The 25,009-nt window shown below is 42.4% G+C and overlaps 1 protein-coding gene and 1 long non-coding RNA gene across 8 annotated transcripts in view; one reads left to right on the plus strand and one right to left on the minus strand.

Moving 5' to 3' along the window:
* Nucleotides 1-23,704, plus strand: part of IRF2 (interferon regulatory factor 2) — a 39,447-nt gene extending 15,743 nt beyond the window's left edge. For 5 of the 7 annotated variants that reach the window (XM_068186946.1, XM_068186947.1, XM_068186949.1 and 2 more), the window contains 9 exons: nt 1,218-1,351; nt 2,284-2,391; nt 7,341-7,440; nt 8,051-8,227; nt 9,766-9,812; nt 12,790-12,901; nt 15,728-15,892; nt 20,950-20,996; nt 22,355-23,704. In XM_068186946.1, the coding sequence (XP_068043047.1) occupies nt 1,346-1,351; nt 2,284-2,391; nt 7,341-7,440; nt 8,051-8,227; nt 9,766-9,812; nt 12,790-12,901; nt 15,728-15,892; nt 20,950-20,996; nt 22,355-22,666 (1,074 nt within the window). In that variant the 5' untranslated portion in view covers nt 1,218-1,345 and the 3' untranslated portion in view covers nt 22,667-23,704. The remainder of the gene's footprint in view (nt 1-1,217; nt 1,352-2,283; nt 2,392-7,340; nt 7,441-8,050; nt 8,228-9,765; nt 9,813-12,789; nt 12,902-15,727; nt 15,893-20,949; nt 20,997-22,354) is intronic. The other 2 variants (XM_068186951.1, XM_068186953.1) reach the window with 2 other exon arrangements.
* On the minus strand, nt 9,808-13,256 carry LOC137472148 (uncharacterized). Its single transcript, XR_010998036.1, has 3 exons — nt 13,152-13,256; nt 10,897-11,048; nt 9,808-10,093 (listed from the first exon to the last, which is right to left on the minus strand). It is a non-coding gene; the product is annotated as an uncharacterized lncRNA (long non-coding RNA).
* Nucleotides 23,705-25,009: the final 1,305 nt, after the last annotated feature.

Below are 25,009 nucleotides of genomic sequence, written 5' to 3' on the forward strand. Positions count from 1 at the left end.
TGCAGTTGCTAATCCCAGAGGAATCCCAACCTTCCAAAAAAGGAGATGAGCACCTCTCCACAGCATCTGTAGGGGAGCAGCTGGGGAAGCCCCCAGGAATGTGGGAGGGAAAGGACAGGTTGGCTCAATTCTGCCATGTTGGGTAAGACATGCTTCCTTGTAGTAGCAATTGTTGGCAGCTTTCTTGTTTCCTGAGACGTATTGCTTTTGTACGAAGTTGTCTTTCCCAAGTGGGATTCATTGCTGCTACTTTCAAGATGACTTTTTTGCCTTCTAAGTTGTTCATTCAGATGGGTTTGAAATTTGTCGTAGGGGCTCATTACCCAGAAGACGAGTCCAGCTGCTAAATGGGATCACTCATATTGAGTATTGAACCTAATGCAGTGTTTCCAGGAATTTGCTCAAAGTGCATGCATACTTAAAGATTCCTTACAAAGAAATGCATCTGTTGCAGATAATTGTTTCTTTCTTGTCAGACAAATAAAAATTTGCTCATGTTTTTAGTACATTGCCATTTGCATTTTTCAGCTTTGACTCAAACTGTAGTAGGGGAAGATGGTAGAGATCTCCTGTACACATTCTGCAACTGGATGAGGATTGTTGGTGCCAAGGGGAGGGGGGGTGCAGCAGCATAACTGCATTGTTTGCCACCAACCTGGGGATGAAAAAAGTTGAACCCACATCCCCCTTGCCCAGAAAACAGCTTCCCTCTTACACAGAGAAGGGATATGCACAAGGGCTTGTCTGCTGTTGGATTCTTGGGGTTGGCTGTTTTTTCATATCTGAAGTGAACCTGAAAGGGAGCTGAGCAGTTGCAACCGTTTTCTGAGCTATTTTAGAAATTTGTAGTTTACTGCAAGAGGCTGCAGCTGAAGCACGAGTGACCAGCTCCGTGCAGTAGTAAACAAAATACTAATGTGTTTGCTAAGAGATTAGTGTGAGCATGGCTGCTGGTAAATTCTCTGAACACATCAAAGGACCTTATTGTTACATTCAGATTTTGATTCCTTATTAGTTTCAAGGAAATACATGTCCTCAGAGCAATGAGAGGAAACTTTGAACGTTTTTCTTCCTCTTGTGCTGGGTGTGGGCTTGATACTGCCTAATTGTTAGTCCGTCCCATGCCTGTACTCCCATAGGAAGCGAGAACAAACCCATTTACAGTTGTGCCATTGCTGTGTTCTTTCAAAATTTTCTTTCTCTTTTTTATTTTTAAGATCAAAGGTGACAAGAATAGTGGAGCAGAGAAGTTAAGAATGATGCAGAGAACACAGATGTGAAGAGCAAAAGAGAGAGGAAGGAGCTGAGCCCGGTGCAGAGGGGGCAAGGAGAAGCAGCAGCCTAAATGCAAGTACTTGAATGTGGAAATGATGGGTTCCAGGGTGCTCAACAGGCATTTAATGTGGTGCTTTAATCTGCCTCTAGTGCCAGTTGGTTAATGTTTTTAAAAATTTCTGCCTCAGGTTCAAAACTTTGGACTCTTATGTCAATAATTTACAGCTCTAAACAGGGAAGTGGCATTGAGGTCATGTGTGCATGTGTGAGAGACAGAGACAGAAAAAGAAGTCAGTTTGAGTCTTAACTGGATAATAAAAGGTGGCGTAGTGTAGTTGAGGGGTGTGTGCAGCACTCACTTCATAGCTGAACAACATTGAAATGTAAAATAACAGCTAAATGTAAAATAACAGTGAGTGGATTGATCAGAGAAAGCTGGAGGGAGGGGGTGAAACTACTCAGCCAGAATCAAAGTGCTCTGCTAAATTGCTGTGATGTAAAATGTACTTTTATTAATTCTAGTCAAGTTCATGGGACTGAAACTGCCATTTGAAAGCCCTTTTGTTAGCAGAAGCATCATTTTAGCTAGTACAATGATGCCTCCTGCATGTCATATTTTTTCATTATATATTTTTTTCTTGGCAAAAAAAGGTCTTCTGCAAATGCAGGTATGTGGACCAAAAAGAGGTCCCCAAGAGTGTAAGTGTTTTTTCTTTGTGTCTTCTGGTATCCCACCTGTATCAATAGACAAACTTTTGCTGATATCCTGTGTCATCTTCAGATGAAGTTTTTCCTAATACAAGCGTACCAGAAGAATATTTTCTGCCATAAAGAAGACTTTTATCATCTCAGTTGCTTTTAGGGGAGGTTCGCACACAGATCTAAAATAATGTTTATATTTACAATTCTCCAGGCTGCAAAGCTTTAATAAGTGTACTGTGCAGAGGTGGAGGAGCTGCCTGGAGTTCTACCTGGCAGACAAGTAACCTTGTCCCTTGTTCCCTGCAGCTCCTTCCCAAGTGGGTGACAATGCCTGTCGAAAGGATGAGGATGCGGCCCTGGCTGGAAGAACAAATCAACTCTAACAGAATACCGGGGCTGAAATGGCTAAATAAGGTAAGGGGGGATGTGCATGCATGTGCTGAAGGGGAACTTGATAGCAGTGGCTGAGGTCTGCATAGGTAAATCAACTCATTCCTGGTTTTCAAAGGGGTGACGGGAGGAAGGGCAAAGCTGAATGCTTCCTGCTGAACCTGTCCCTCCAGTCTCGCCTGCCAGATCTGAATCCTCCTGCTTTGGCCTGGTAGATTTGTGGCTTATTTAAAAGCATTTTCCAGCTCTTTGTTGTTGAAGTGAGTGTTTCTGAAGAATCTGCTTGGACTTTTTTTTTTTTTTAACCTGGGAGCACATTGTTCAACAAGTAGCATCAGAGGCATGTGTTCAAAATACTCTCCTGAGGACAAAGACTATGTTCTGTGTTACTCTGAGTTGAAGCAACGTTCTGCTGTTTCAGACTTGTGTGACTTCTCTGACACTTCTCAACTCAGGAGAAAATAGGGTGACTTTTCCCCTGCCAGACTGAAACCTAATATCCCTGGTCCTGAGCTCTTACTAAGTGCTCAAGACACATTGAGAGCACAATTGTGAACTCAAAAATGTCAGTGCCCGATTTGAATTTATTTTGTTTGATTGAGTAAAATCTAGGAGTGTATTTGAGACTTTGAATAGTAATGAATTGTGGAAATGTTGCATGCTTTCTGCACTATGCAGGAGAGTAATTCACCACACTGAAAAGCATGAAGCTGTTTCTGCTACAGAGGCTACTTTATTATCAGAATGGGTAGAAATACACAAAATCAGGGGCAGGAACATAGGAACTGCCTGTCTGGTTAAGTCACTAAGCCAAATAGTCTGGTATCCTCCCTATAGCAGTAGTAGTTGTGGTACTCAGGTGCTCATTTTTAGAGTTGAGGAATGACAATTGAAATTACTACCTTTTCTTTCAGCTTTCAAAGCTAGAAATGCTCATGACTATGAAATTATCAGGAGCACTTTAAATTTCATCTATGAACCTTGTTTCTCACTAGCTTCCTGCATCAGTGACTCTCATGCTGTGGCTGAGTAAATAAATATTGCTTTATCCATTCCCTAGTTAGCTGCACTGTGAATTTGAGTAGGTCCTTGTTCTTGCATAATGGGGTCACAGCTGAAGAGGAGACCGGTTTTTACTGTTGTCTTTGTAATTTGAGTCCCATGTTCAGGTCCTTCTGCTTGAATATCTCTGTTTTGGTGTTAGGTTTCCTACTGACATTCTGTATTTGCTGTCCTTTGCTAGGCGTTCCTGCCTAATCCTGAAAAAAATTCTCTGCGTTGAGGTTTATTAAACTCTGATTCTCCACTTCTACCCTCTGGTTTGGCATCAGCCTGGATTGCCTTTGTTATGCTTAACAAGAAAATTGCACTCCTGAGCATTTCTGTGTAAAGATGTTTGCACATTCATTCCAACAATGGATTATTAAACCAAAAATATTTCTATTTTTACTGTAAATCTTGACCATAAATGAAGCCATGCATGGAACCAGTGAAGTGTTGTGTGTATCACAGCCTGTTCTATACCCACAGAATCAATTTTATAGGCTGTAGTATTTTAATCAGAGTTTGGTAAAGGATACTTCACAGTTTAGATAAGAAGGTGTGTCAGATTATCAAGAGAATGAAACTCGTGTGTGCACAGCTTTTAAGGAAATAAGGTTTAAATATGAAAGAGACATTATTACCATTCTGGGTTGTCATTGGCTGTCTGTTCTTGGGGGCTTTTTCTGAACTGAAGAAATAATTAAATCTCTCTCAGTTAGAAATGACAAATCAGGTACAGGTGAAAATAATTCTTTCCCCTGCTGACAGTTCATCATTATACCTCCAGAACAAACCCCTTCTTATAGGCCTTAAAGCATAAATACTTGCGTACCTCTTTGGTGAAAATGTTGTCCTTCTGAGTGGCATGAAGTAGGAAGGGAATTTCTTTGCCTTCCCTTCTTAATTCCCTTCACCTTTCTTTACCTTCCCTAAATAGCTTTACATTCTTTACCTTTCTTTACCTTCCCAGTGAGACAAAACTGGGAGGTGTTAATGAAACAAGATAGTTGGGCAGAGGGGATGTCAGGAGGGGGAGTAGGAGAGGTCAGTGTTCCTCGTGGATCTGGAAAAGGAAACATTCCGAGCTGTAATGGAGAGGCAACCTACTGCTTTGATGGATGCTTGGAGTATTATCTTGGAGATGGATGCTACTGTTTAAGATTTGTCCTAACTTTGTAGCTAGTGTATGGTCTCACGCTCCGAGCATTTTGCAGTGCCAGAGCTCCCAGTGATCGCAGATCACAGAATATTCTGAGTTGGAAAGGACCCACTTGAGGATCCTCAAGTCTAACTCTTATGTGAATGGCCCATGCAGGGATTGAAACCACAACCTTGGCATTAGTAGCACCATGCTGCTGTAACCAGCTGAGGTTTGATCTACTTCCCTTTTCATGCCTATTTCTAAGAATGTCACAGCTTTTCCCTTTTGATATTCCCACTGGAGATTGGTAGCAATTCCTGTTACAGTGCAAAGTTTTTGTGGGTTGTGTTTTTGACTTTAGGTGAGGCTAATTTTTTAACAGAAACATGAGATTCCTACACAAAAGTCCAGTGATGTGTACCACAAAAGTGTAGTGCTGGACCAGTCAGCACATGGTTTTCCAAGTCTGAGAGAAAGCACTGATGACCCCTTCCTGTTAAGGTCATTATTAGGCAGCACTGGCTGAAGAAGAATATAGGTAATGTTTGATAATGTGTGAAATGAAGTATTATTTAAATAGAAAGTATCCAGGTAAACTAGAGCAGAGCACTCTACTACATGGTATTGATGTAGTCAGCTGTCTTTGCAGGATTTCAGGGAAGATTAGATATTTCATAGTTGATGAGATAATCTGTAATTTCTGTATAGGAGTGTAAACTTATATATGTGTGATAAAATTATAATACACATAGCTTCTGTGATTTTGTTATTTGTGTTATAATTTGATATAACTCCTGTGCTTCAAGACACCTGGGATTGGGAAGAACTTTCTGTAATGAACAGAAGCACTGTAATGACCACTTAGACTGCTGCTGAGTGTCCTTGCAGCTTCTTTTGAAGCAGTGAGTAGAGTTGATGATGACAGGATGCCATGTCTGGAGTCTTGTTCAGTCTGCTAGGTTTTGAATTATCATATGGTCTATTTTAATCTGGTCTATTCTTAAAGTTCTTGTTGATAGAAACTGTTTTCTATTGAAGTGATGTTTTTTTTTTTCCCATGCTTATTATAGTCTATGAAAGAGTAAAGGCAGGGAAGCTTATTCTAGGTCTGATGAATACAGTAGTGTTGTGGACCACAAATAGTGGCTTTCAGGCTTTCTTTTGATTGCTTTCAGTTGGGGAAAGAAGTATCTCTGTTGATGATTTACTTATACGTAGAGGGAAGAGTAAAGAGGCAAAAGACAAGTGACAGAAGTGATGGAACTGCATTAAGAGGAATATTGAGTGTGAGGACTTGAGGGGAATGAGGAACATGTTAAATCATTGCTTGCACCAAATTAAAGATGAAGCCAAGCAAGAAAGGAAGAATGCATTTCTGAACAAGCAAATATGACAGAAAGGATTAAAGACAAGTTGAAGGACAAAACACATGCTCAGAAGAAGAAAAGATCACATGGGAAGGAAGGGAAATAAATGTAGCCTTGGCATGAGTGAAATATTAACCAGACAGTCAGGAAGAAAAGTGGTTGTTGGGGAAAGGGGGAAGGGTGAAGGATTCATCTCACCCGGCCAGATATCTACAATGCAGTCATTTAAATGAGAGCTGCCTGTCTAGAGTTTTATGTAGTCTGTAGAGAGAAATAGGCTCTTCTAGGGTGAAATGTAGGCAGCATAGCTCAGGTGGCTGCTGCAGGAGGAGGGTGCATTTTGCCCTGGAAGTACTTTTCTCTTCACAGACTGATAATTAGATCTGAACCTGCAGTGACAGAGTTTATAGTGCAATATGTCTGCATGTGAAGCCAGATAACAGGGGAGAAAAAACAAGTGTTGTGGAACAAGCTCAGTTTGTATGGCTTTGCAGAAAACAGCATGAAGAGCTCTGAAGCAGCCCTCTAGGTCAGGACAAAGGAATTCATTACTGTGTTGTATGACATAAAAGCACATCTGATCCAGCATCCTTCTGGCCCAGTATCCTGTGTGCTTAGTGCTTGTGGAAGGAGTGTAGGAAACATGTTATTCAAACTCTGAAAGTCATTGGGCCCCCAGAGCTGGAGCTACATCCTAAAACTATCATCTTTAATAGTTGCCAGGGATCTTCCATGATCTCTTGGGGAATCAGTTTATACCGACACCATGTAAGGCATGCCCTGATTTAGCTGTGTGTTAAAAAACCAAATTTTTTAAAAAACTTCCTTTGCATTTCTTTAGGTGCACTTTTCTTTGGTCTAAAGTTTCTGAACTAAAATGTGTTTAGGTATCTTCAATGCACTTCTTCACATGAGTGTGTGTTTTTTTTATCCCCACTGAAGAGATGTCTACCGCTGAGATATTCTTTTGCTTGGCATACAAATTTGCAAGATGTCTTTTCTTCACCATGCTAGTATTTATTGGCTGAATTCTAAATCCCTTGATTTTGCTCTGTTCCTATGGTTGTTTAGTTTCAGATACATTTTTGCTAATCATAAAAGTGTCTGTGCTGACAAAACACTTTGTATGAAAGCTTAGAAATGTGTAGTACTGCATGTTTTTTCTATGTGTCAGCTCGGAAAGCTGCCAGGCTCATCTTCCCTGAAGTGGCTTCAGAGTATTTCATACACTTGGACTGTGCTCTGCTTTGGTGATGCCAATGGATATTTTCCTGTTGATTTCAGTGACAGTGACACTGGGCTAGAACAGAGCAAAACACTTGGAGATGCTGAAACTGTGCTTATAAACTAGTCACTTAAAATCATCAGAAGATTCCTCAAGTCTATCAGTGTTGGCATTTCCTGTTTGTTTTCCCTTCCAGGAGAAGAAGATTTTTCAGATTCCCTGGATGCATGCCGCAAGACATGGTTGGGATGTTGAAAAAGATGCTCCCTTATTTAGAAACTGGGCAATTCACACAGGTATTGGAACTCTCTTTTTGCAGGACAGATTTTCACATTGTTTTCCCTTTTAAAGTTACATTTTCCTTCTTTCTTGTCCTTGCTTTTACTAACACAGAGAGTGAACTTAAGTTTCCAGATTTGTGGGAGGCTAAGTGTTTTCTCAAAGCCTATGATACTCTCCAGCTTAATTGAAGTGCCGTAACTCATTTGCATTGAGGAACACAGTAAAACATAATTGATTTAAATGTTAGCAATTGGGTTCAAAACTGTCAGGAGTAGTGCACAGTCAACACTTTGTAGACATAGGCCTTTAGGCTTTTTATGCCTTTCTATGGATTTGAGCCAGACATAATAAAGGTAAATGCTGTGCAAGCTTTTCCATGTTGTTATGGAGTCACATCAGATCTGCAGTGCCCTGGGTCTTTCTTGAGCACAAACTGTTCATCATCTGTTCTAGAAATGTGCATGAGAATGAGATCACAGCACTCTCTTGCAACCTCAGCTATTGTTAGAATGCTTGTCATGGGAACCAAAGGCTGATACCTTGAAGCTAACCTACGCTGTTATTAATTTGCCTCAAATCTTCAATCACATGTCATATGTGCATAACTTTTCTTTTCTTGCTCAGGAAAATACCAGTCAGGAGTAGATAAACCTGATCCAAAGACATGGAAGGCAAACTTCCGTTGCGCTATGAACTCCCTGCCTGACATAGAAGAAGTGAAGGACAAAAGTATAAAGAAAGGAAACAATGCCTTCAGGGTGTACCGGATGCTGCCCTTATCTGAAAGACCTTCCAAAAAAGGTAGAGGGGAGAGCTTTTCAACATGAAATGCTGTTGAGGATATTGTGTTGAGAAAAACACCTACTGCAGGTAGCTCAGTTTGCAACAAGCCACCAATGCAAGCTGCACATGGTGCCCTGTCTGGCTGGGAAATGACTGGAACTTAGGAACAACTGTATGGAAAATAGGCTGCATTCAGAAGAGAGGGTCAATGAGATGCAATACTCCCAAGGTGTTGATATTTGTCTATTAAAGCTGATGGAGTTGTGTTCAGAATCTAGTCCCAGTTCTCCTTCAGTCAAGGAATATGATTAGGGGGTATTAAAGCTCAACACATTTAACTCAGTAGGGGTCATTCAGAATATGGTGACAGACATATTGGTATCTTTTTTCAAGCAAGGGTACAATTAAACTGGCTCTGTCTTGAGCTGAGTGAGAGCAGTACACTCACTCAGAATATTAAACCACGAAAACACATTGTTAGTTACAAAGACCATGAAAAACCAACCCACAGAGCACGATAATGGTGAAATGGGAAAGTGTCTGAATCCCCAAATTTAGGAATTAAATCTCCTGCCTGCCAGGAGAAGACCTAACCACCAGGTCAATCTCATAAGTATTTGGTTTCTCTCAAAGTAGAAACATTGCTTTATTTAGGGCTCATTAGCTTTCATATGGCTGCCTTACTGGTTTATGCAGTAGAACAATGATTTCCTTAGTCCTCCGGTATCCTGTGTTGTCTAGAATTTTGGATGAAAAGATAACCTATAAACTAAACACATGGGAGCAAAATAATCTGGCTGCAAATGTTTCTAATTTTCTGTGGTATCATGTAGTAGAGATGGGAGAAGCTCCTGGGACATGTCTGTGCTAACACTGGGACAGAGCTGAGCTTGCCCCAGGTCTACATCAGGTCAGAGCAGGGGCAGCAGCACTGGGGTCTGCCAAGGTGCATGACATTTTGTGAGGGTCACGTGCAGTATGGTTTTGGGGATTTCCAAGTCCAGCATGATTGCATAAACCCCTTTTGCATGAATTGTATTATATATTTCCCTGCCAGGTTGCAACTATTTACAAAAATAGTGGTTTGAAGTTTATTGTGATCTCTTTTCACATTAAATCAATTAACAATCTCCCTTTTCCTGTAGCTACAGAGAAAACATCAGAAATGTGATGAGGCATATATTTTGATTTTTTCTTCCCTTTAAGAATATTTTTCTCCCCCTTTCTTTTTTTTTCAACAGGCCTTGTTTTTTAATTTGTCATTCTTCTGTATTTTCACTTTGATTTTTTGACTGCAGTTGCTTTCCTTGGTGCCACAGTGGCTCTCTTTTGTAGCCTTTTAAAAAAGAAACACAAAGCCCGTGAATTCAAGGTGAATTTTTTGCTGCCCAGGCCTTAAGGGAAGGGTAAATTTAAGCAAAATGTGTTCTCCCTTTGGCTAGGAAGTCCTGCCATTTCGAGGCTCATTTTGGGGCTACTTGTTGGTGAATATAGAAAATGTGAGGGATAACTCATAGCACACAGGACTTTATGAAATCTTCCTTCTGTTGTTGCAGGAAAAAAGACGAAATCTGAGAAGGATGACAAATTCAAACAAATTAAGGTAAGAAGTGTCTGTTCAATGGTGCAAGAGCTTGTGAATACAGGCTGTTGCAAATATTTTTTTAACAGCCCCAACAGTATATTGTGGTGGGTACTTGCAAATGCTTGTGGTTTGGTTAAGTAACTACAGTTAGCCGGGATGTTTGGGGTTGTTTTTTTTTTTGAGATGTGAAGGCTGTTAAAGCCATGACTTACGTCATCAGTGGACACAGCCCTTGTGTTACAATGCCTGGAGGTTGGAAAACTGGCAGTCTCAGCTATACATTTGCCATTTGTTTGTCTCTGTAAGAAGAAATACAGTAATTAGGGAAGGAATGCTTCTGAACAATAGAGCTACCTTTTGGAGCAATTAATTTCTGTGTGTAAAGCACTGGAAATTCTTTTTCATTTAGGCAAGGGTCAGAGCTGCGCCTTGTGCTCATGCTTTGTCTGTTAGAAGGCCTCAGCTGTAAAGCTCTTCAGTTGCAGCCTGAGATTTCTGCTTGTTTAGAGTGTGGGTCCAGACTGATGTCTGCTGTCCCTGCGAGGCATGGTGTTTCCTGGCTTTCACACCTCTGCCAAGGACCTCTGGGAGGCGGTCAGTATTACATACCGGCAGGAGCTAGTCCACCTTCAATTTTTTTTAACAAAAAAAACAAGCCTCAGAGATTTCAGACGCTCAGCTTTCAGCAAAATTGGTGTCCTTGGGCTGTGTGTAGCAACTGTGTCTACAGTGCAAGGGCAGATTGGTCCCCTGCTGCTCACTTGTGAAGGGCTGTGCCACTCATGCCTGGGTTCAGGCTCTGCAGTCTATGGCCAGGAGAATCTCTGGGCCAGGTGAACCCAGAAATGTGGGAAAAAGTCCTCCACTGAAACGGTTTGGAAAGCGGGCGCTGCCACAGCCATTGTGACTTGTGCAGTTACACCTCAGAATGGTGTGACTTTTAAATTGTCAAAAAGGAACCACTTTGTAACTATGCTGCTTGGCTCGTACAGCCACGTGTGCTTGTTATCAAGTGGTAGCTGATGTTCAGAGGGAGCCAGTAAAACTGCTTTGGTCAGAGCAGAGGAGCGTGCCAGCACATACACCTACCTGCCAGTGATACCTCCTGTTAGTTCTTGTGGCTCTGAGCTGGGGCCAGGTAGTATTCTTGTCTGTTCCCCCATTGTGACAGATGTGTGCAGTGGCTAGCCTGGATTTGAAGAGGTGCTCTTCCCATACTCAGCCACTCTTAGGATGACTGTTGAATGTTGAAGGCTGTAGTAGTGAAGGGGTAGTAGGTGAATTAAAGTGAATGCACGTTTCCAAGCATGAAAGCTTCTTCCAATTGCTTTGCTTGGTGATGAGAATTCCTGAGATCCAAGTTGCATGTTTTGAATTGAACGCCTTACAATTACCTTGAAAAACATCTTTTAGTGGAGCCCAGTGGGAGGCTACTCCACAATTTGCCTGGCAACTGCAGTGGCTGAATTTCTACCTTATCCTAGATGTATCCTTTAGACCATGCAGCTCCACATTGAGAGATACTTTTTTAAATCCCAGTACCATCTTTCTCTATGCATTTAGCTTAGGCTAGACATCTGAACACTGAAAATTCAGGTGATTTAACACCAACTGTGCCAGTATCCAAGTCTCTTTGTGAATCTGGCACCATCACCTGAGTTCTAAGATGCATATTTGTTTCTGAAGCTTGAAAGGGGCTACTAAATAAACTTCTCTGTAATCAATCCTCAAAAAAGTTGAGCAAGTGCTGCATGCACAGTATTTCCATGGGGGCTACTGTGTTTGCTGTGAATTAAAGCAAACAGCACCAGATACTCAAGGCTCCAGCGTGCAGCCCTGACTTATCTCTGCAGTTGTGACCCTCAATGGATCAATAGCAGCTAATTTTATCTTTTCAAACTCTCCAAGTCTTTGACCTATGGGCCAGCACAACTGGTGCATCTCATCAAAGACCTAGTTGCCATTAACACTTAACTCTCCACCCTTCTGATGTGCCGAGGAATGTTGCACAGGGTGCATGTTTGCCTTGTTTTAGTGTCTGGGAAGGTGCTTGTGTTGAAATGACAATGCTTTTTGAGTAGATCACAATCACAGCATGTGACATCCAGAAAAAAACCTATCACAGTGCCCCCAGTATTTTGTCCCAGAGATAACAGTTCAACAGTACTGGGATGGGCTGGCACTGCGGGTCCTGAGGCTCACCTTTGCCCCTGCCTTTGATGAAATGCTTTAGAGCAGTGAAAATGAGCATGGTGTGGACAGCTCTGCACCTCTCTGTGGGTGTCTCTGCCTCAGCACGCAGGGGACAACTTGCAGCCTTGCAGGGCTGGTAGAGTAAGAACAGAAGACTTTAGACATTGTAACCAATAAACCTGTGAGAGAGTTAATACTGGTGAGGAAGTTGCACGTGTAAAATAATCATTTTAAAGAAATCCTGAGTTAATGGAATTAATCTTTTGGTGTCTACTCTGAAGGGATTTATTTTCATTCCCACTCAAGTGTATCAGGCTTACAGAGAGGCATCTTATGGAAAGCTTGGTCTGTGTAGAACAGGTGGTGTTTTCCAAATGCTGTTGCCCTGTGGTAATGTTTATTATGTGATGTAAAAGGCTGTATTTAGTGTAAACACTTTGGTTTGCTTTCAGGCTTGCTATAGAGAAAAATTAAGGCTAGAATTTAGTAACTGCTGTACTTTGAAACAGGCCTCCTTTTAGAGAGTGCAAAGAGAGCATATTTGGAAGGGACTGAGGATGAATGTTAAATAGAGTACTGTTTTAAAGCAGTGTTTCTTCCTTGTTTGTTTCAAATGTTAATCTCTTGTAGTAAATAGCTTACTACTTCCTTGCTCTCAGAAGGCTTACTCTAAATTTGAAAATTAAAAATAGCTGTCATTTCAAAGAACAAGATTTGGAAATCTTGTTCATCTCAGAACAAAGAGGTGAACTATCTCCTAAAATAAAGCAGTCCTGACCCAACTGTACTGTTTTCATTCTAGCAAGAGCCAGTTGAATCATCTTTTGGGATGAATGGGCTAAATGCTGTCACTTCTGACTATTTCCTGTCCTCCAGTATAAAAAATGAAGTTGACAGTACAGTGAACTTTGTAGGTAAGTACTGCTATGCTTTTTTTTACATACTAAGCACACAGGTGACTTCAAAAACCCTTTTGGTCTGCCAGACTTATCTTTCCATCAGCATTTTGCACTTCAGCGAATGGCATGGTTGCAGTCAGGTATTCCCATTTCTCAGTAGCCTGGGCCATGCAAGATTGTGGTTGCAGGCCAGCCCCACCACCCTGCAGAGACAGTGAGCAGTACTGTGCCCCTGGGGTGGATCCCTTGAGAGTAAAGCACTTACAGGCACTCTTAGCTGGCTTCTCATGGTGATGACTTATTCTACAGGGCAGTCCTCAGCCAAGAGGAGACTGTAGCCAATGTCACATGGGAGTTAAACTGCAGTCAGATGGCAGTTTCCCATTGCTTAAAGCAGAGGTTTGTATAGAATACCATTTTATTTGGGAGTTCAAACCAGCAGGCAAAATGTAGGAACTTGATTCTTTGCACTGACACCTCAGTAGCAGAGATAGTTTTTATCATCCCTGAGCTAACGAAAAGGATCATCAAAGACTGCATTTAGAAACCAGTACATTAGAAATTAGCTGTCATCTCAGCATGTGAATAATTGATCCTCAGAAGAATAATTGGACTGGTCTTTGACAGCTCTTTTTTGGCTAAGGTTGTCATTGCAGCAAGAGCTCCTAATAGCATGACCCACATACCATTTTGTCTAGAATTCCACTTTTGAATATGACAGATATTTTAGTATTCTGCTTGGAGAGATGGCAGAAATCATGTGCAGTGACTATTTTCGATCCCCATTTCTTAGGTCACAGGGCTTTGCATAGTCATTCCCCTGAAGTACTTGTGTGGCTGAGGAGTTTGTGAGTAGTTTTACTCTCTTTATGGCAGTTCATTTAATCAGCTGTTGCTTTGTAAGAGTATTAGAACATGCTCCTACTATTATAGCTTGAAGGAGTAGCACCATAGTGCTACTGGTGCTTCCTGTTCACTGACTGGGGATCGGGTAGGGAACTGTCATCCAGTGTTGTTTAATTATTGAGACGTGAGGTGTGCTGCTTATCCAGACTGGAGAAAGAAGCTGTTATTTAGGATTGCAGGAAGGATTTTAATGTAAACAGGGAGGAAAAGGTAAAATATAATTGTTCTGCAGAAAGACAGGAAATCAGCTGGAAGGGATGAAAGACAAACAGCACCTGCAGAGTTTCTGACATATGTACTGCTCACTGGAAACTGTGGCATATTGCCCAAGAGAGCAGTAGTTTTTGCTGTGCATTTTATCTCTCAGGGTGGGTAAGAGTTTGTCAGGTATTGAGGAAAGAGATAAAACAGTGCAGATGGCCTGCTCATACCCTGAGTGGGTTGCGCAATATTCGTCTCTCCCAGATAAATTAACTGTGTGTGCTCTTGCACCACTCTCACCACACTCAATAAAAGCTGGTTGTTTCAGAACCAGGAAAGGTGAAATAAAGGGGGAATGAAATATCTGAAACATAATTATAGTAATTGTCGTGATAACTTAAAAAAAGTCTATCTGGTATGTCTGTAATTTTTTCTATGCTGGCATTGTTTCTTAAAATACACATCTAAGTTTTGAAGATTTTCCAGTGGTTACCTGGCACTTCACAAAGCAAAATAATCTTTTTCCTGGGAAAAACACCTGTCACTTTTCTTTTTCAAAAAGCCCTGTCTAAAGATAGAATGCAGGAGTGGATTGTCTGTACAGACATGTGCATTCATGTTTATTTATCTTAGTTCATGCAGGAATAGATGCTATCTTTTTGACTTTTTCAAATTTAATAATTAGTATATTTAGGTTACTTAACTGAAAAATTGCCTGATTTGTTGTATTTCATTGCCTACATGTTTTTTCCCACATGAGTCTAGAAAAAAATGGACTCTTTGAACAACACAGCATTGTGTTTGTACAGAATTTAGTCTATTGTTTCCTTTATGTTCAGTGAAAAAATATCTATAGTCTTTCTCTTGGGTAACCATGGTTTCAGGTTAGCCATCCTCTGAGATGGCTCCATCCCTGTGCATTCTTCTGATCTAACTCATTGGCTTTCAGTTCTGTGCTGGCTTAATGCATTTGTCATGTGTTCATATGGCTGCGATTAAAGGAGGTACAAGACAGAGGAAATTCTGTCAAGCAGCTTCAGATGAGTGAGATTCTGGCTTTTACCATACTTTTGCTTTGCTCAGTAACTTCTTGGTACCTCGGTTTGTCAACCTTTTTCAAAAGGTTGTAGTGTAGAACAACTAATATCTGCAAAGCATTTCAGGACACTTGGAAAACATCTGTGGTTGCTTCACTTTGTAGAAATAAGTAATGCTCCTTTGACATGAAATTTCACGTGCTCTTTTGGTATTAAATATCATGTGCCTGGGGGAATAGGAAACCCCTCTGTTAATAACTAACCAAACTGTAGCTTTCTGTCACAGATTGCAGGTAGAAATTTATTTTCTGCATACCATCAATGGCATTGCGAGGGTCAGTGACAATAGCCTTATAACTGGAGCGGAAATTTTTCATAGATTCATGTCACATGTACATCAGAGCCCCACAGTGTTTTGCTTGACCCCGTGTCCATGTTTTTGCATGCTGGTTCTGGTCTTCTGTTGTATAGTTTACAATTAGAGCATTCAGAGACCATGGAATGGTTTACCGCTTGCTTGTTGAGGATTGCAGATTTCCTTTAGAACTGTCACTGAAAATTACATCCCCTGAAAGCAGGTGGTGGGCATGGAAAAAAGTGCTAAGACTACTGAAGACTCAGATACCAAGCAGGCTCTTAGAGGTTCAACAAGGTTGAGATGTTATCATTATTCACTTTTTTTGTTTCTAATCCCAAGTTGTAGGACAGCCACACCTTGATGGCAGCAGTGAGGAGCAGGTGATAGTTGCCAACCCTCCTGATGTTTGTCAGGTGGTAGAGGTGACAACAGAAAGTGATGAACAGCCCCTCAGCATGAGCCAGCTGTACCCTCTACAGATCTCCCCTGTCTCATCCTATGCAGGTAAGCAACTTGGTGTTTCTTTACACTCCTTTTTCTGGAAATGTTGGAAATTTTCACTGGGGGAAAGAGGGCTCTTCCAGGCTAGCTAATGAAGATTCAGAAATGCATACTCATCTGCCTTCTGAATTGTTAATGAAACTCAAAAATGCACAGTCCTCTGCTCATTTCCTTGGGAAACAACTTGACAGATCTGAATTTGGAAATGTGGGCTACAGGTTTTAGTCTGTGAGTAATGGAAAAAGAACTTTTTTGGGTATAACGTAGAGATCTTTTAGAGGGGGATTTTCGGTGGTACAAATGACATGCACCGCCTTACTAAAGATCAAATGTCTTTTTTGCTCTATGTTTGCTCAGTGTCTAGCACAGTGTGCAGTGCTAAGGGCTGCACTAATGGTATGTATGCAGATATGGAGCTGAGGCCCGGGGGGAGTGGGTCTGTCTTGCTGCAGACTAGAAGAGCCATGTAGTGACTGATAACAAGTGATCTTTCAAGCAGCAGAGCTGTGGACATCTGGCTTCCGACGTCTGCCTGCCATCTGGCTTCTCTGATACCTAAAAAGAGGATGAGATAACAGGCTTCCCCCTACTCCCTGTGAGGGTGGTCATGGTTTCCCTTTTCATCTGGCCTCTTATTTTCATATAACTGTTAGGAAGTCTTTGGCACTCATTTATCCCTTATCCATGTCTAACAGTGTGTTCAGAATTTTCTAGGGGAGAACAGACACAAATGTACGCATGGACATGCTATATAGAGGTCCCACAATCATATAAGTCTTATTTCGTAGGAAGCAGGACAAAGCCACATTTGAAAGTAGAAGAAGTTTCAGATCCAACGTGTCCTTTCTGTTTTAACATGGTGCTAATTTGCAAGCTTTAGGAGAATGGGTAGAAACACAAATGTCAACTTTTAAGGCAAATAGTTCTCTGTGCATTTTATTTTTTTACACGTGGTTTTGCCTTTGACTTATTAGGCTGAAATTTCTTCCAGACATATTTTTATAAAGTATGTATTTAGTAATTTTTATCTTTGGGACCAAGTGAATAGTATGATGTTCTTTTGGATTGTCTCCACTGTTAGTCTCACACATGCTGATAAATGATTACGCTTCCCAACGTGTTTAGTCTGCAATGACCAAAGATTTAGAATTTAGAAGACCTTTGCAAAGCATAAGGCAGGGAGATGTGAGAGTGCTTAAATTTATTAGCAGAAGGGAGACAAGGGCCTTTGAAACATCTTTCCTCTTTACAAATGTGTCTTGGAAAACTTTTCCATCTATGCAAACATGACAATAATGCAATCTTTTATCTTCAGCTATAGGATGTAAATTCTAGAAATGCAAACAGAAGTCACTGTCTTGGTCTGAAAGTCATAGTGGTTTCTTGGACTGGAATGATAGAGAAGGGTGGTCTGTTGACCACCTTGACATGAACAAATCATGACCTACCTGCCCTAAGGTCATTGCAACCAGCCTGCATAAGGAAAATGAAGGATGATTGAAGTACTTCTGATATCCCCTTACACTGTCTTAGTACCTTGGTGGCCTTCAGTTGTCCTAACTTTTACCTGGACCTGCTAGCCCAAAACTCAGATAACAGAGTTGCATGCCACTGGCATGCTTTTGAGACAGCTCTTGATGATCCTGGCTACTGTAGCTAGAGGCCAGATGGAAGTGGAGTACTGCAAGGGACAAGTCCTGTGACAAATCTTATTTAATGTATTGATGAGCAGAAGATAGATTGAAGACATGTTTGTGAACTTCACAGGTGGCAACAAATAGGGTGCACCAGTCGATATGTTTGAGGGCAGAGCCGTCATCCAGAGAGTCCTGGTGAGATTGCAGGAATGGGTCAGCAGAAACCTTATGAAATTTAGCAAGGGCACATGTGAAGTCCTGTGCATTGGAAGGAAGAGATCTTTACAGCAATAGCAGCTGGGGCTGATGGTATGGAGAGTAGCTCTGCAGGAAGGTGGGTAGGCAGTGAGCTGAGTGTGAGACACCAGAGCACCTCAGCCACAAAGAAGGCCACCAGTTTTCAGGAGCATGGCCAGTAGATCTAGGGAAGTGATTATCCTCCTCTACTCAGCACTAGTTGTGCTACTTTAAAAGTACTGCATTCAGTCTTGAGCTCCCCAGACCAAGAAACTTACAAATAAATTGGAGCAAGGGCAGAGAAGGGCTACACAGGGTATGGTCTCTCACTCTGTGAGAGGATAGAGGGACTGGGGCTTGTTCAGCCTGGAAAAGAGATGGTTTTGAGGACTCCATAGCAGCTGCCTCTACTGCAGGGATGTTCCTGAGAAGGCAGAGCCAGGTACTTCACAGCAATGCATGGTAAGAGGATGAGAAACAGCAGGCTAAATTGAAACCAAAAAATATGGTCCAGCTGGATATAAGAAAAAGTATCACCTGTTTTACCACAAGGACAGTCAAGCAGTGGTGCAGGAAACCCAGAAAGATTGTGCTGCCTCCATCCTCAGAAGTTTTCAAGACCTGAAGGGAGAAGGCTCCAAGCAACCTAATCTAGTCCTGTAGGTTGCCCTGTTTTGAGGAAGAGGTTGGGCTGTAGGCCTTCTGAGGTCCCTTCCAGCCTGAATTGTTCTATGAACCACTTTTTTTTTTTTTTTTAAAGGCTGTATTTGCTCTTGAGGCTGGAGCAAGGACAGGAGTCTGTGTGTTAGAACCCTGAAATTTCTAGGACACTCTTGTGACTCTTTCTGCTTTGTCTTGCTCCACACAGACCTGTATAGAACCACAGGAACCTTGGCCTTGTGAGTTTGCTCTGTCAGGTGCTACTGGCTGAATGGCAGGAAAGAGCATGACCATAACAGCAGCTGTGCAGGAACAGTTAGTTGAGCTCTTCTGAAACAACAACCAAAAAAGTAGCCAGATATGTCAGCTGTCCTACATAAATCTGGTTTATTTCAAAACACCTCTGGTTCCTTTCTGAGGTTACTCAGGCAAATGACGTGAGTCGCCCATGTGAGTTTTTTCATGTATCTGCTGATGTCTATGAAGTCCTTTTGGTTTTTATTACCAAGGATGTTGTCAGCCGCCTGTTGTGTTTGACACTGATTCAAATACCCTTCTTGATAGAAATAACCTCTCTAACTTTCCATGCCTGCATGGCCAGCTTCCCTGGCTTTGCTAACTATAGTGCTATCTCTTACTCAGCATTTTGTTATGCATAAACACCAAGGATGGATTCCTTTTCAGCTGCATCACTCTGTTTTTGTTGTGACACGCTTCTTCATGTCAAGGAATATTTGTTACTTGTCTCTATGTGAATTCCTTCTATTGATTCTGTCTTCAAGGATGTTTCTCCTTTGTTTGAATTAATTTTTCCTCTCCTCCCCTCAGTATGGCTTAATTAGCCAGCTTAGTCACATTGGCACAACTTTCTCTGCCTGGGTCAGTGAAGGAGAAGCCCTGCAGTGCATTAGCTTCACAGGGCATTGCAGTTATATTTAATGTTTTGGACTGTTCCTCTGCTTACTGCACACTGTGGTGGAGACTCAGGCACAGGAGAGGTGCTGGCTTTGGAAGCAGCAGTCTGGAGTAGCTGGGCTGGAGTGAAAGGACTTTGAGTACAGTTTCGATCCTGGGGTCTGAAACAGTGGTTCAGCCCCATGATTTACAGTCTTCTGCCTGAACCTAATGCTTAGCCAAGCCTTGAGAGGATGGCAAGGTACTGCCAGTCTCTCTGAAGATGTGCAGGGGCACGATCCACGAGGCATGATCCATGCACTCTTAGCACTCATGTCCAGTGCAGAGCGTGAGATTGGTCTCTGGGAAGGCAGAGTTGCAGGGGCTGTGCAAAGCAGTTTGCGTGGACTAATATGCACAGAGCTGAGAGTGAAAATTGGGGCTTCAGAGCCCTCTTGCCTGCTATGATAATTCATCACATCATTCCTTGAATTGTGTGATTTCTGTGTTCTTTTGGATATGCCCTGTCTGTGCAGCCCTGCTGTGGGGGTTGGAGTGTTGGTATCCTGATGGATGCCTAGGGTTATCCTCCCAGGAAACAGGACACAGTGGTTCAAAACCCCACAAGCTGAAGGAAACCTGCAGTCTAGGCCTCCACTGGATTAGTCTGGGGAACCAGTGGCTGTGCTGAAGGCAGCAGCCATCACTGCAGACTGAAAAGAGGGGTTTCTGCCCTGTCTCAGAGGTATCTGAGGCAGCAGTCACAGCCACTCATTGGCCAGGAGCCTGACCCTCAGACAGTTGGAGATGTGTCTTCAGGCACATGTAGGCTTGAAAATACAGTAAAACTTCCTGGATTTAGGGCTCTTCTTCAAGGGAGGGCTGCAACTGCAGGAGGGTGGCTGTCCCGCTGGAACTGTACTCCTGTATTTGTGCTGTGCTGCAGGTGATGAGGGTGAGGGAGGCCATGTGCAGTGGGGGGAGGTGATGGGGCTGCAGACTGTTCTATTGCCACTTGCTCAAGTGGGGGTTGAAGGGTTGAGAAACAGGCTGGAGAGTGGTAGCAAAAGCAAAACTATATCAACTGTACTGGAGTATATCAACAGTAATAAAGCCCCAGAAGTGACAACAAGCCCTTGAGGTGGCAGGCTGAAATAACAGTTCATGAAACAAAACCACATTTATCTCCTGTAGGATGGAATTTACTGATTTTGCCAGGAGATAAAGATTTGGACAGAACTTTGTCTATTGCAGGGCCTGGAGTGGCTGTAGAGGGGCAAGAGAAAGGGGGCATCCCCTGCTTGCTGGAGATTCTTCCCAGAAAGCACAAATCTACTTCTTCCCTCTCTATTGCTGTCTTTTCCATAATATAGACATGTTAACTGGGATAACCATTACCATTACCATAACCATTATGTTAACTGTGAATTTACCCTAGTTGTTCAAGGCAGCTGTGCTGTCTAATCCTGCTGTGGCAGGGTCTCCATGCTTCTCCATTGTTTTCTGGTTGTTTGACTTGATTCTGTTTGTTTCCTTCCACTTGTTGGACATACATCAGGCCTCTTGAGCTGGAATTTGCTACTATAGATAGAACAGCATGAGTTTCATTTTTGTTTCTATTTTGTTTGACAGAAAGTGAAACAACTGACAGCGTTCCAAGCGACGAAGAAAATGCAGAGGTAAGTGCTTTCTGGATTTTTAGCAGTTTGGGTCAAGGTCTCCCTGAGCTATTTATCTCCCTTCGCTATTTCAACTCTGTCTATCCATGGAATATTCATTTTGGTAATAGCTAGGGGAGAAAAGCAGACCAGGAAGGTTCAGGGGATTACAGACATTTGGATGATTGTCAGAGAACTAATATCTCTACAAATTAACTGCTCCTCATCTGTCCAAACTACAAGATTAATTTGTATAATAAGATGTTCTGCAGTGCCATCAACAGTGCCAGCTAGTATGTTAACATGATGCATTGATGTTGCTGGGTAGTGAGTATTTTATCTTGGTTGAAAGCTCGCTCACTTCATTTTCCTTAAATGGCACTTGAACTCATATAACTGGAGGAAATGCTTACACTTATGACTGAAATGAAGCTAGAATGTTTGAGGTAGGTGGGGCAGAAAGCTTTCCTGAGCAGTCAGTTGGGTTTTGCTGGGTGAAAGGAATCCATGGGGAAAATAACCTGAGCTGCACATAGACAAAAACACCACTTGCCTTTTATTTTGGGGCTGCCATCAAGGTGCCAGACCTACCAATCTCCATGTGTACTTAAAAGCCAAGTAAAGCTCATTGAGGGCTCTTGGATGCCCTGTCCTCCAGCTGTATTTTTGCATAAGGCCTTTTGCAAAGCTCTCTCCCGCTGTGTCCCCCACCAGAGGCTCTCTGAATCCTCCTCCTTGGAGGACTAGCAGTTATGCTCTGTATAACAACACGGCTGACCCACGTGGTCTCTGGTGCCTTGGCTGCGGTGGTGCCCATCCGTAGACTGCCAGTAGTGACTCCGCAGACCTCCTTCAACAGAACATGCCACTGCAGCATCTGTGGTGGGCAAACAACTGGATGCTCATCTTCCCTCAATGAACTTCCCTGTGATGAGGGATGCACTGTCGAGTGTCAGTGGTTTCCCAGCAGCCTCACCTGTATTGCTAGCTTGGGTAGTGTTGGGTCTCTGTGCCTGCCTCTTGGCAGGAAGATGCTCTCTCTGGTAACAGAGGAGACACTACCATTTGGAGTTCTAAATGTCTGCATCCATTTTTGTCTCTGGCATACTGGGAATAAGACCTTAATTTTCCATTCAGAGGAGCTATAGATAGTGCCTCTTGAGTGGTCGAGAGCCAACAAAATTTAAGCACATGACATCAGAAAAGGAGAAATGGCTGAGAGCAAAGATATCCTAAGCCAGTGGCTAGAGTCTCAGGCTCCTAGAGGTGGGATAATTCCCAGGCAATATGTGGATATTCCTATCTTCATCTTGTTACTTGGAGTACTTTATGAAGGTTGTGTTCTCTTATACAGTCTTCCTTTCTTCCCCCATTTCTAGGGACGACTTCATTGGCAGAAAAAAAACATTGAAGGCAAACAGTATCTCAGCAATCTAGGAATGAGGAACACTTCTCATATGCTTCCCAGCATGGCAACTTTTGTAGCCAACAAGCCTGACCTCCAAGTCACCATCAAAGAAGAAAGCTGCCCACTGCCTTACAATAGCTCCTGGCCTCCTTTCCCAGACATCCCTCTGCCACAAGTAGTGTCCACAGCCTCCACAAGCAGCAGCCAGCCAGACCGTGAGACACGGGCCAGCGTCATCAAGAAAACGTCAGACATCACTCAGTCAAGAGTCAAGAGCTGCTAAGCCTTTGACAGTGTGGTTTTTTTAGCTTTGTTTTGTTTGGTTTTGTATTTTACGTTTCTCTAGGAGAGGTTCATCCCTTGACGCACACGAGACAAAACCCTAAGGTAAAGCCTTGGCAATATAAAACATTGCAGTGTCTGACTCCAGTGCCGGAGTGTTTTTAACTCAGGACTCCAGCAGTCAGTGTGTATACCTGAACCCATATTTCCAAGGTTGCTACATAGGAAAAGAACCCAAGAACTTTGGCCCACTCACAGGTTCCAGTGTTTCATAAGAGGACCAACCGACCACAAGGGAAGTGGTGCTGCTGCGCTTCTTGCTGTCAAGGCTGTGATGGAACTGAAAGCCTCAGAATGGGAGAGAAAATGTGAACTAGCTGGAATATTTTTAAATAAAGAAAAATCTATTGTGAATATTGTACATAGTGCAGTACTAGCAAAGTTGCAGTCTGCTTCTGCACCTTATTAAGAAAGCACTTACAAAAGGCCTTTTATTACCTTGCTCTCCTTAATGGCACATTGAAGGTCCCTCTCCACCTGTATTCTTTTCCAAGGCTATTCTTGCTAAAGTGTCTTTAAAGAATAGAGGAAGGGAAAGGAAACTAAAACTTTCCATGTGGATTTCATATGTTCTGAGACTGCTTTCATCATGTTTGTTTCTAATCTGCTATGCTTGAATGCCGCGTGGTACAATAGAAAAAATAAAAGAAACTTATTACAGAGATATTATGCAAATTCCCAGATTTAAAAAAGAAGAAAAATACTCTAATTCTAACCAGAGCAAGCTTTTTTATTTTTTATACAGGGGAATATTTTATTCAAAGTAAAATTCTAAAGTGAATATAATTTTTTTTAATCTTTTCTACAGCAAAATTTATAATTTTAAGATTCAGTCCTTGGTTATCAGCAGTTATGACATCCTTGTGGCACATTTTTTTTTTAATTTTGTAAAGGTGAAATAGCTTTTATGAGCTCATGTAGCAATCAGATTATCCTGTGGATTGATAATAAATATGGTATATAGTTAAATTTTTAATAATCCTCTTGTTTGTCTCTCATTTTTAATCTTTCAGAAGCCCCTGATGGCATGGGTTTGATAGGTGACTGTGACCTCTCAGAATGAGCAATTAGCGTAAGCTGCCTTTACAATTTCTGGAGTACCCATCCAACAGGTTGGGAAGTGCCGTGCTTGAGGCAGCACAAGGTGGAAAGAGCAACTAGAACTGAAAGGTGACTTATTCAAGCTTGGCCTCAAATGTAGAGGTTGGGAGCTGTGGCACCTCTTCAGCTGCTACTCCGTGGCTGTGCTTTGAACAGGTTACCTCGTGGAAGAGATTGTGTCAAAATCCATCCCCCACCCAATGCAAGCTCAGCCGTACTTCCGCCGTTCCTCATAGATCCCCGTGTGGCTTGCTTGCAGCTTCCTTATCTGGAAAAATCTCATTTTGCAGTTTCAACCAATTAATGGAATGAATCAGAAATCAAGTTAGCATTGTCCAGGGCTTTCAACATAACTGCATCATGGCAAGTTCTGATTCCTGGAAAGCTGTAGTGTATCTGAGTAAGGGTGCACAATGACTCACATGGTTGTGGCGGTGGGCAGGCTGTGTCCATTGCAAAGCACTCTGCACTTTGGGCTGGCACAGACAGAAGTTGAGAGCACTCGCCCTTTTGCAGTTTTTTAAGCTGTTGGGTGTGACGCAGATTGATTCAGGTACATAAAATATGTGGACAGAGTGCCCTTCAGATGTGATTACCATTCTCATACCAGCCTAACAGGTGTGTGAGCTGAGAGCAGAATATATTGGGCTGATGCGCAATAACATGCACAAAAATGGCTGTGTCACAGGGAGATCTGTTACCCGTGCTTGCACAAAGCCATAAAATCTGTCCACCCTGTAATAGCATAAAGTTCAGCTCTGAAACACTGGGAACCGGGTGCCTGTCCATTAGCACTACAAGCAATATCAAGTTAATCTTGTACAATTCTGTGATGTGCTCAGCTGAGATGACTGCAAGAATCTCTGATGGGAGGCAGGTAAGGGCCAGGCTCTCCCTGTGCAGCTACCACAAAGCTTGTGGCCAAGGCACTGCCCATGCTTGGTACACCCATCTCACTTCCTTAGATGCCTCAGGGAAACACTCCCTGCCCCTGTGCCTCTTCTGGCATCATCCCACTTGGTAGTGCAGGTGGCAGGCCAGGTTGGCTTCATCCCTGCTGCCTTAGGTTAGCTACTTTCGCTGACTGGATTTATTGCAAGGGGCTAGTGAGGGGAGTGCTGGCACATGTGTGGGTGTTTCTTAAGCCAGAGAGGATGCACTGTCTCCCTGCTGATGCTACAGC

This window comes from Anomalospiza imberbis, chromosome 4 (assembly GCF_031753505.1).
Source record: "Anomalospiza imberbis isolate Cuckoo-Finch-1a 21T00152 chromosome 4, ASM3175350v1, whole genome shotgun sequence".
Classification (NCBI taxonomy): domain Eukaryota; kingdom Metazoa; phylum Chordata; class Aves; order Passeriformes; family Viduidae; genus Anomalospiza; species Anomalospiza imberbis.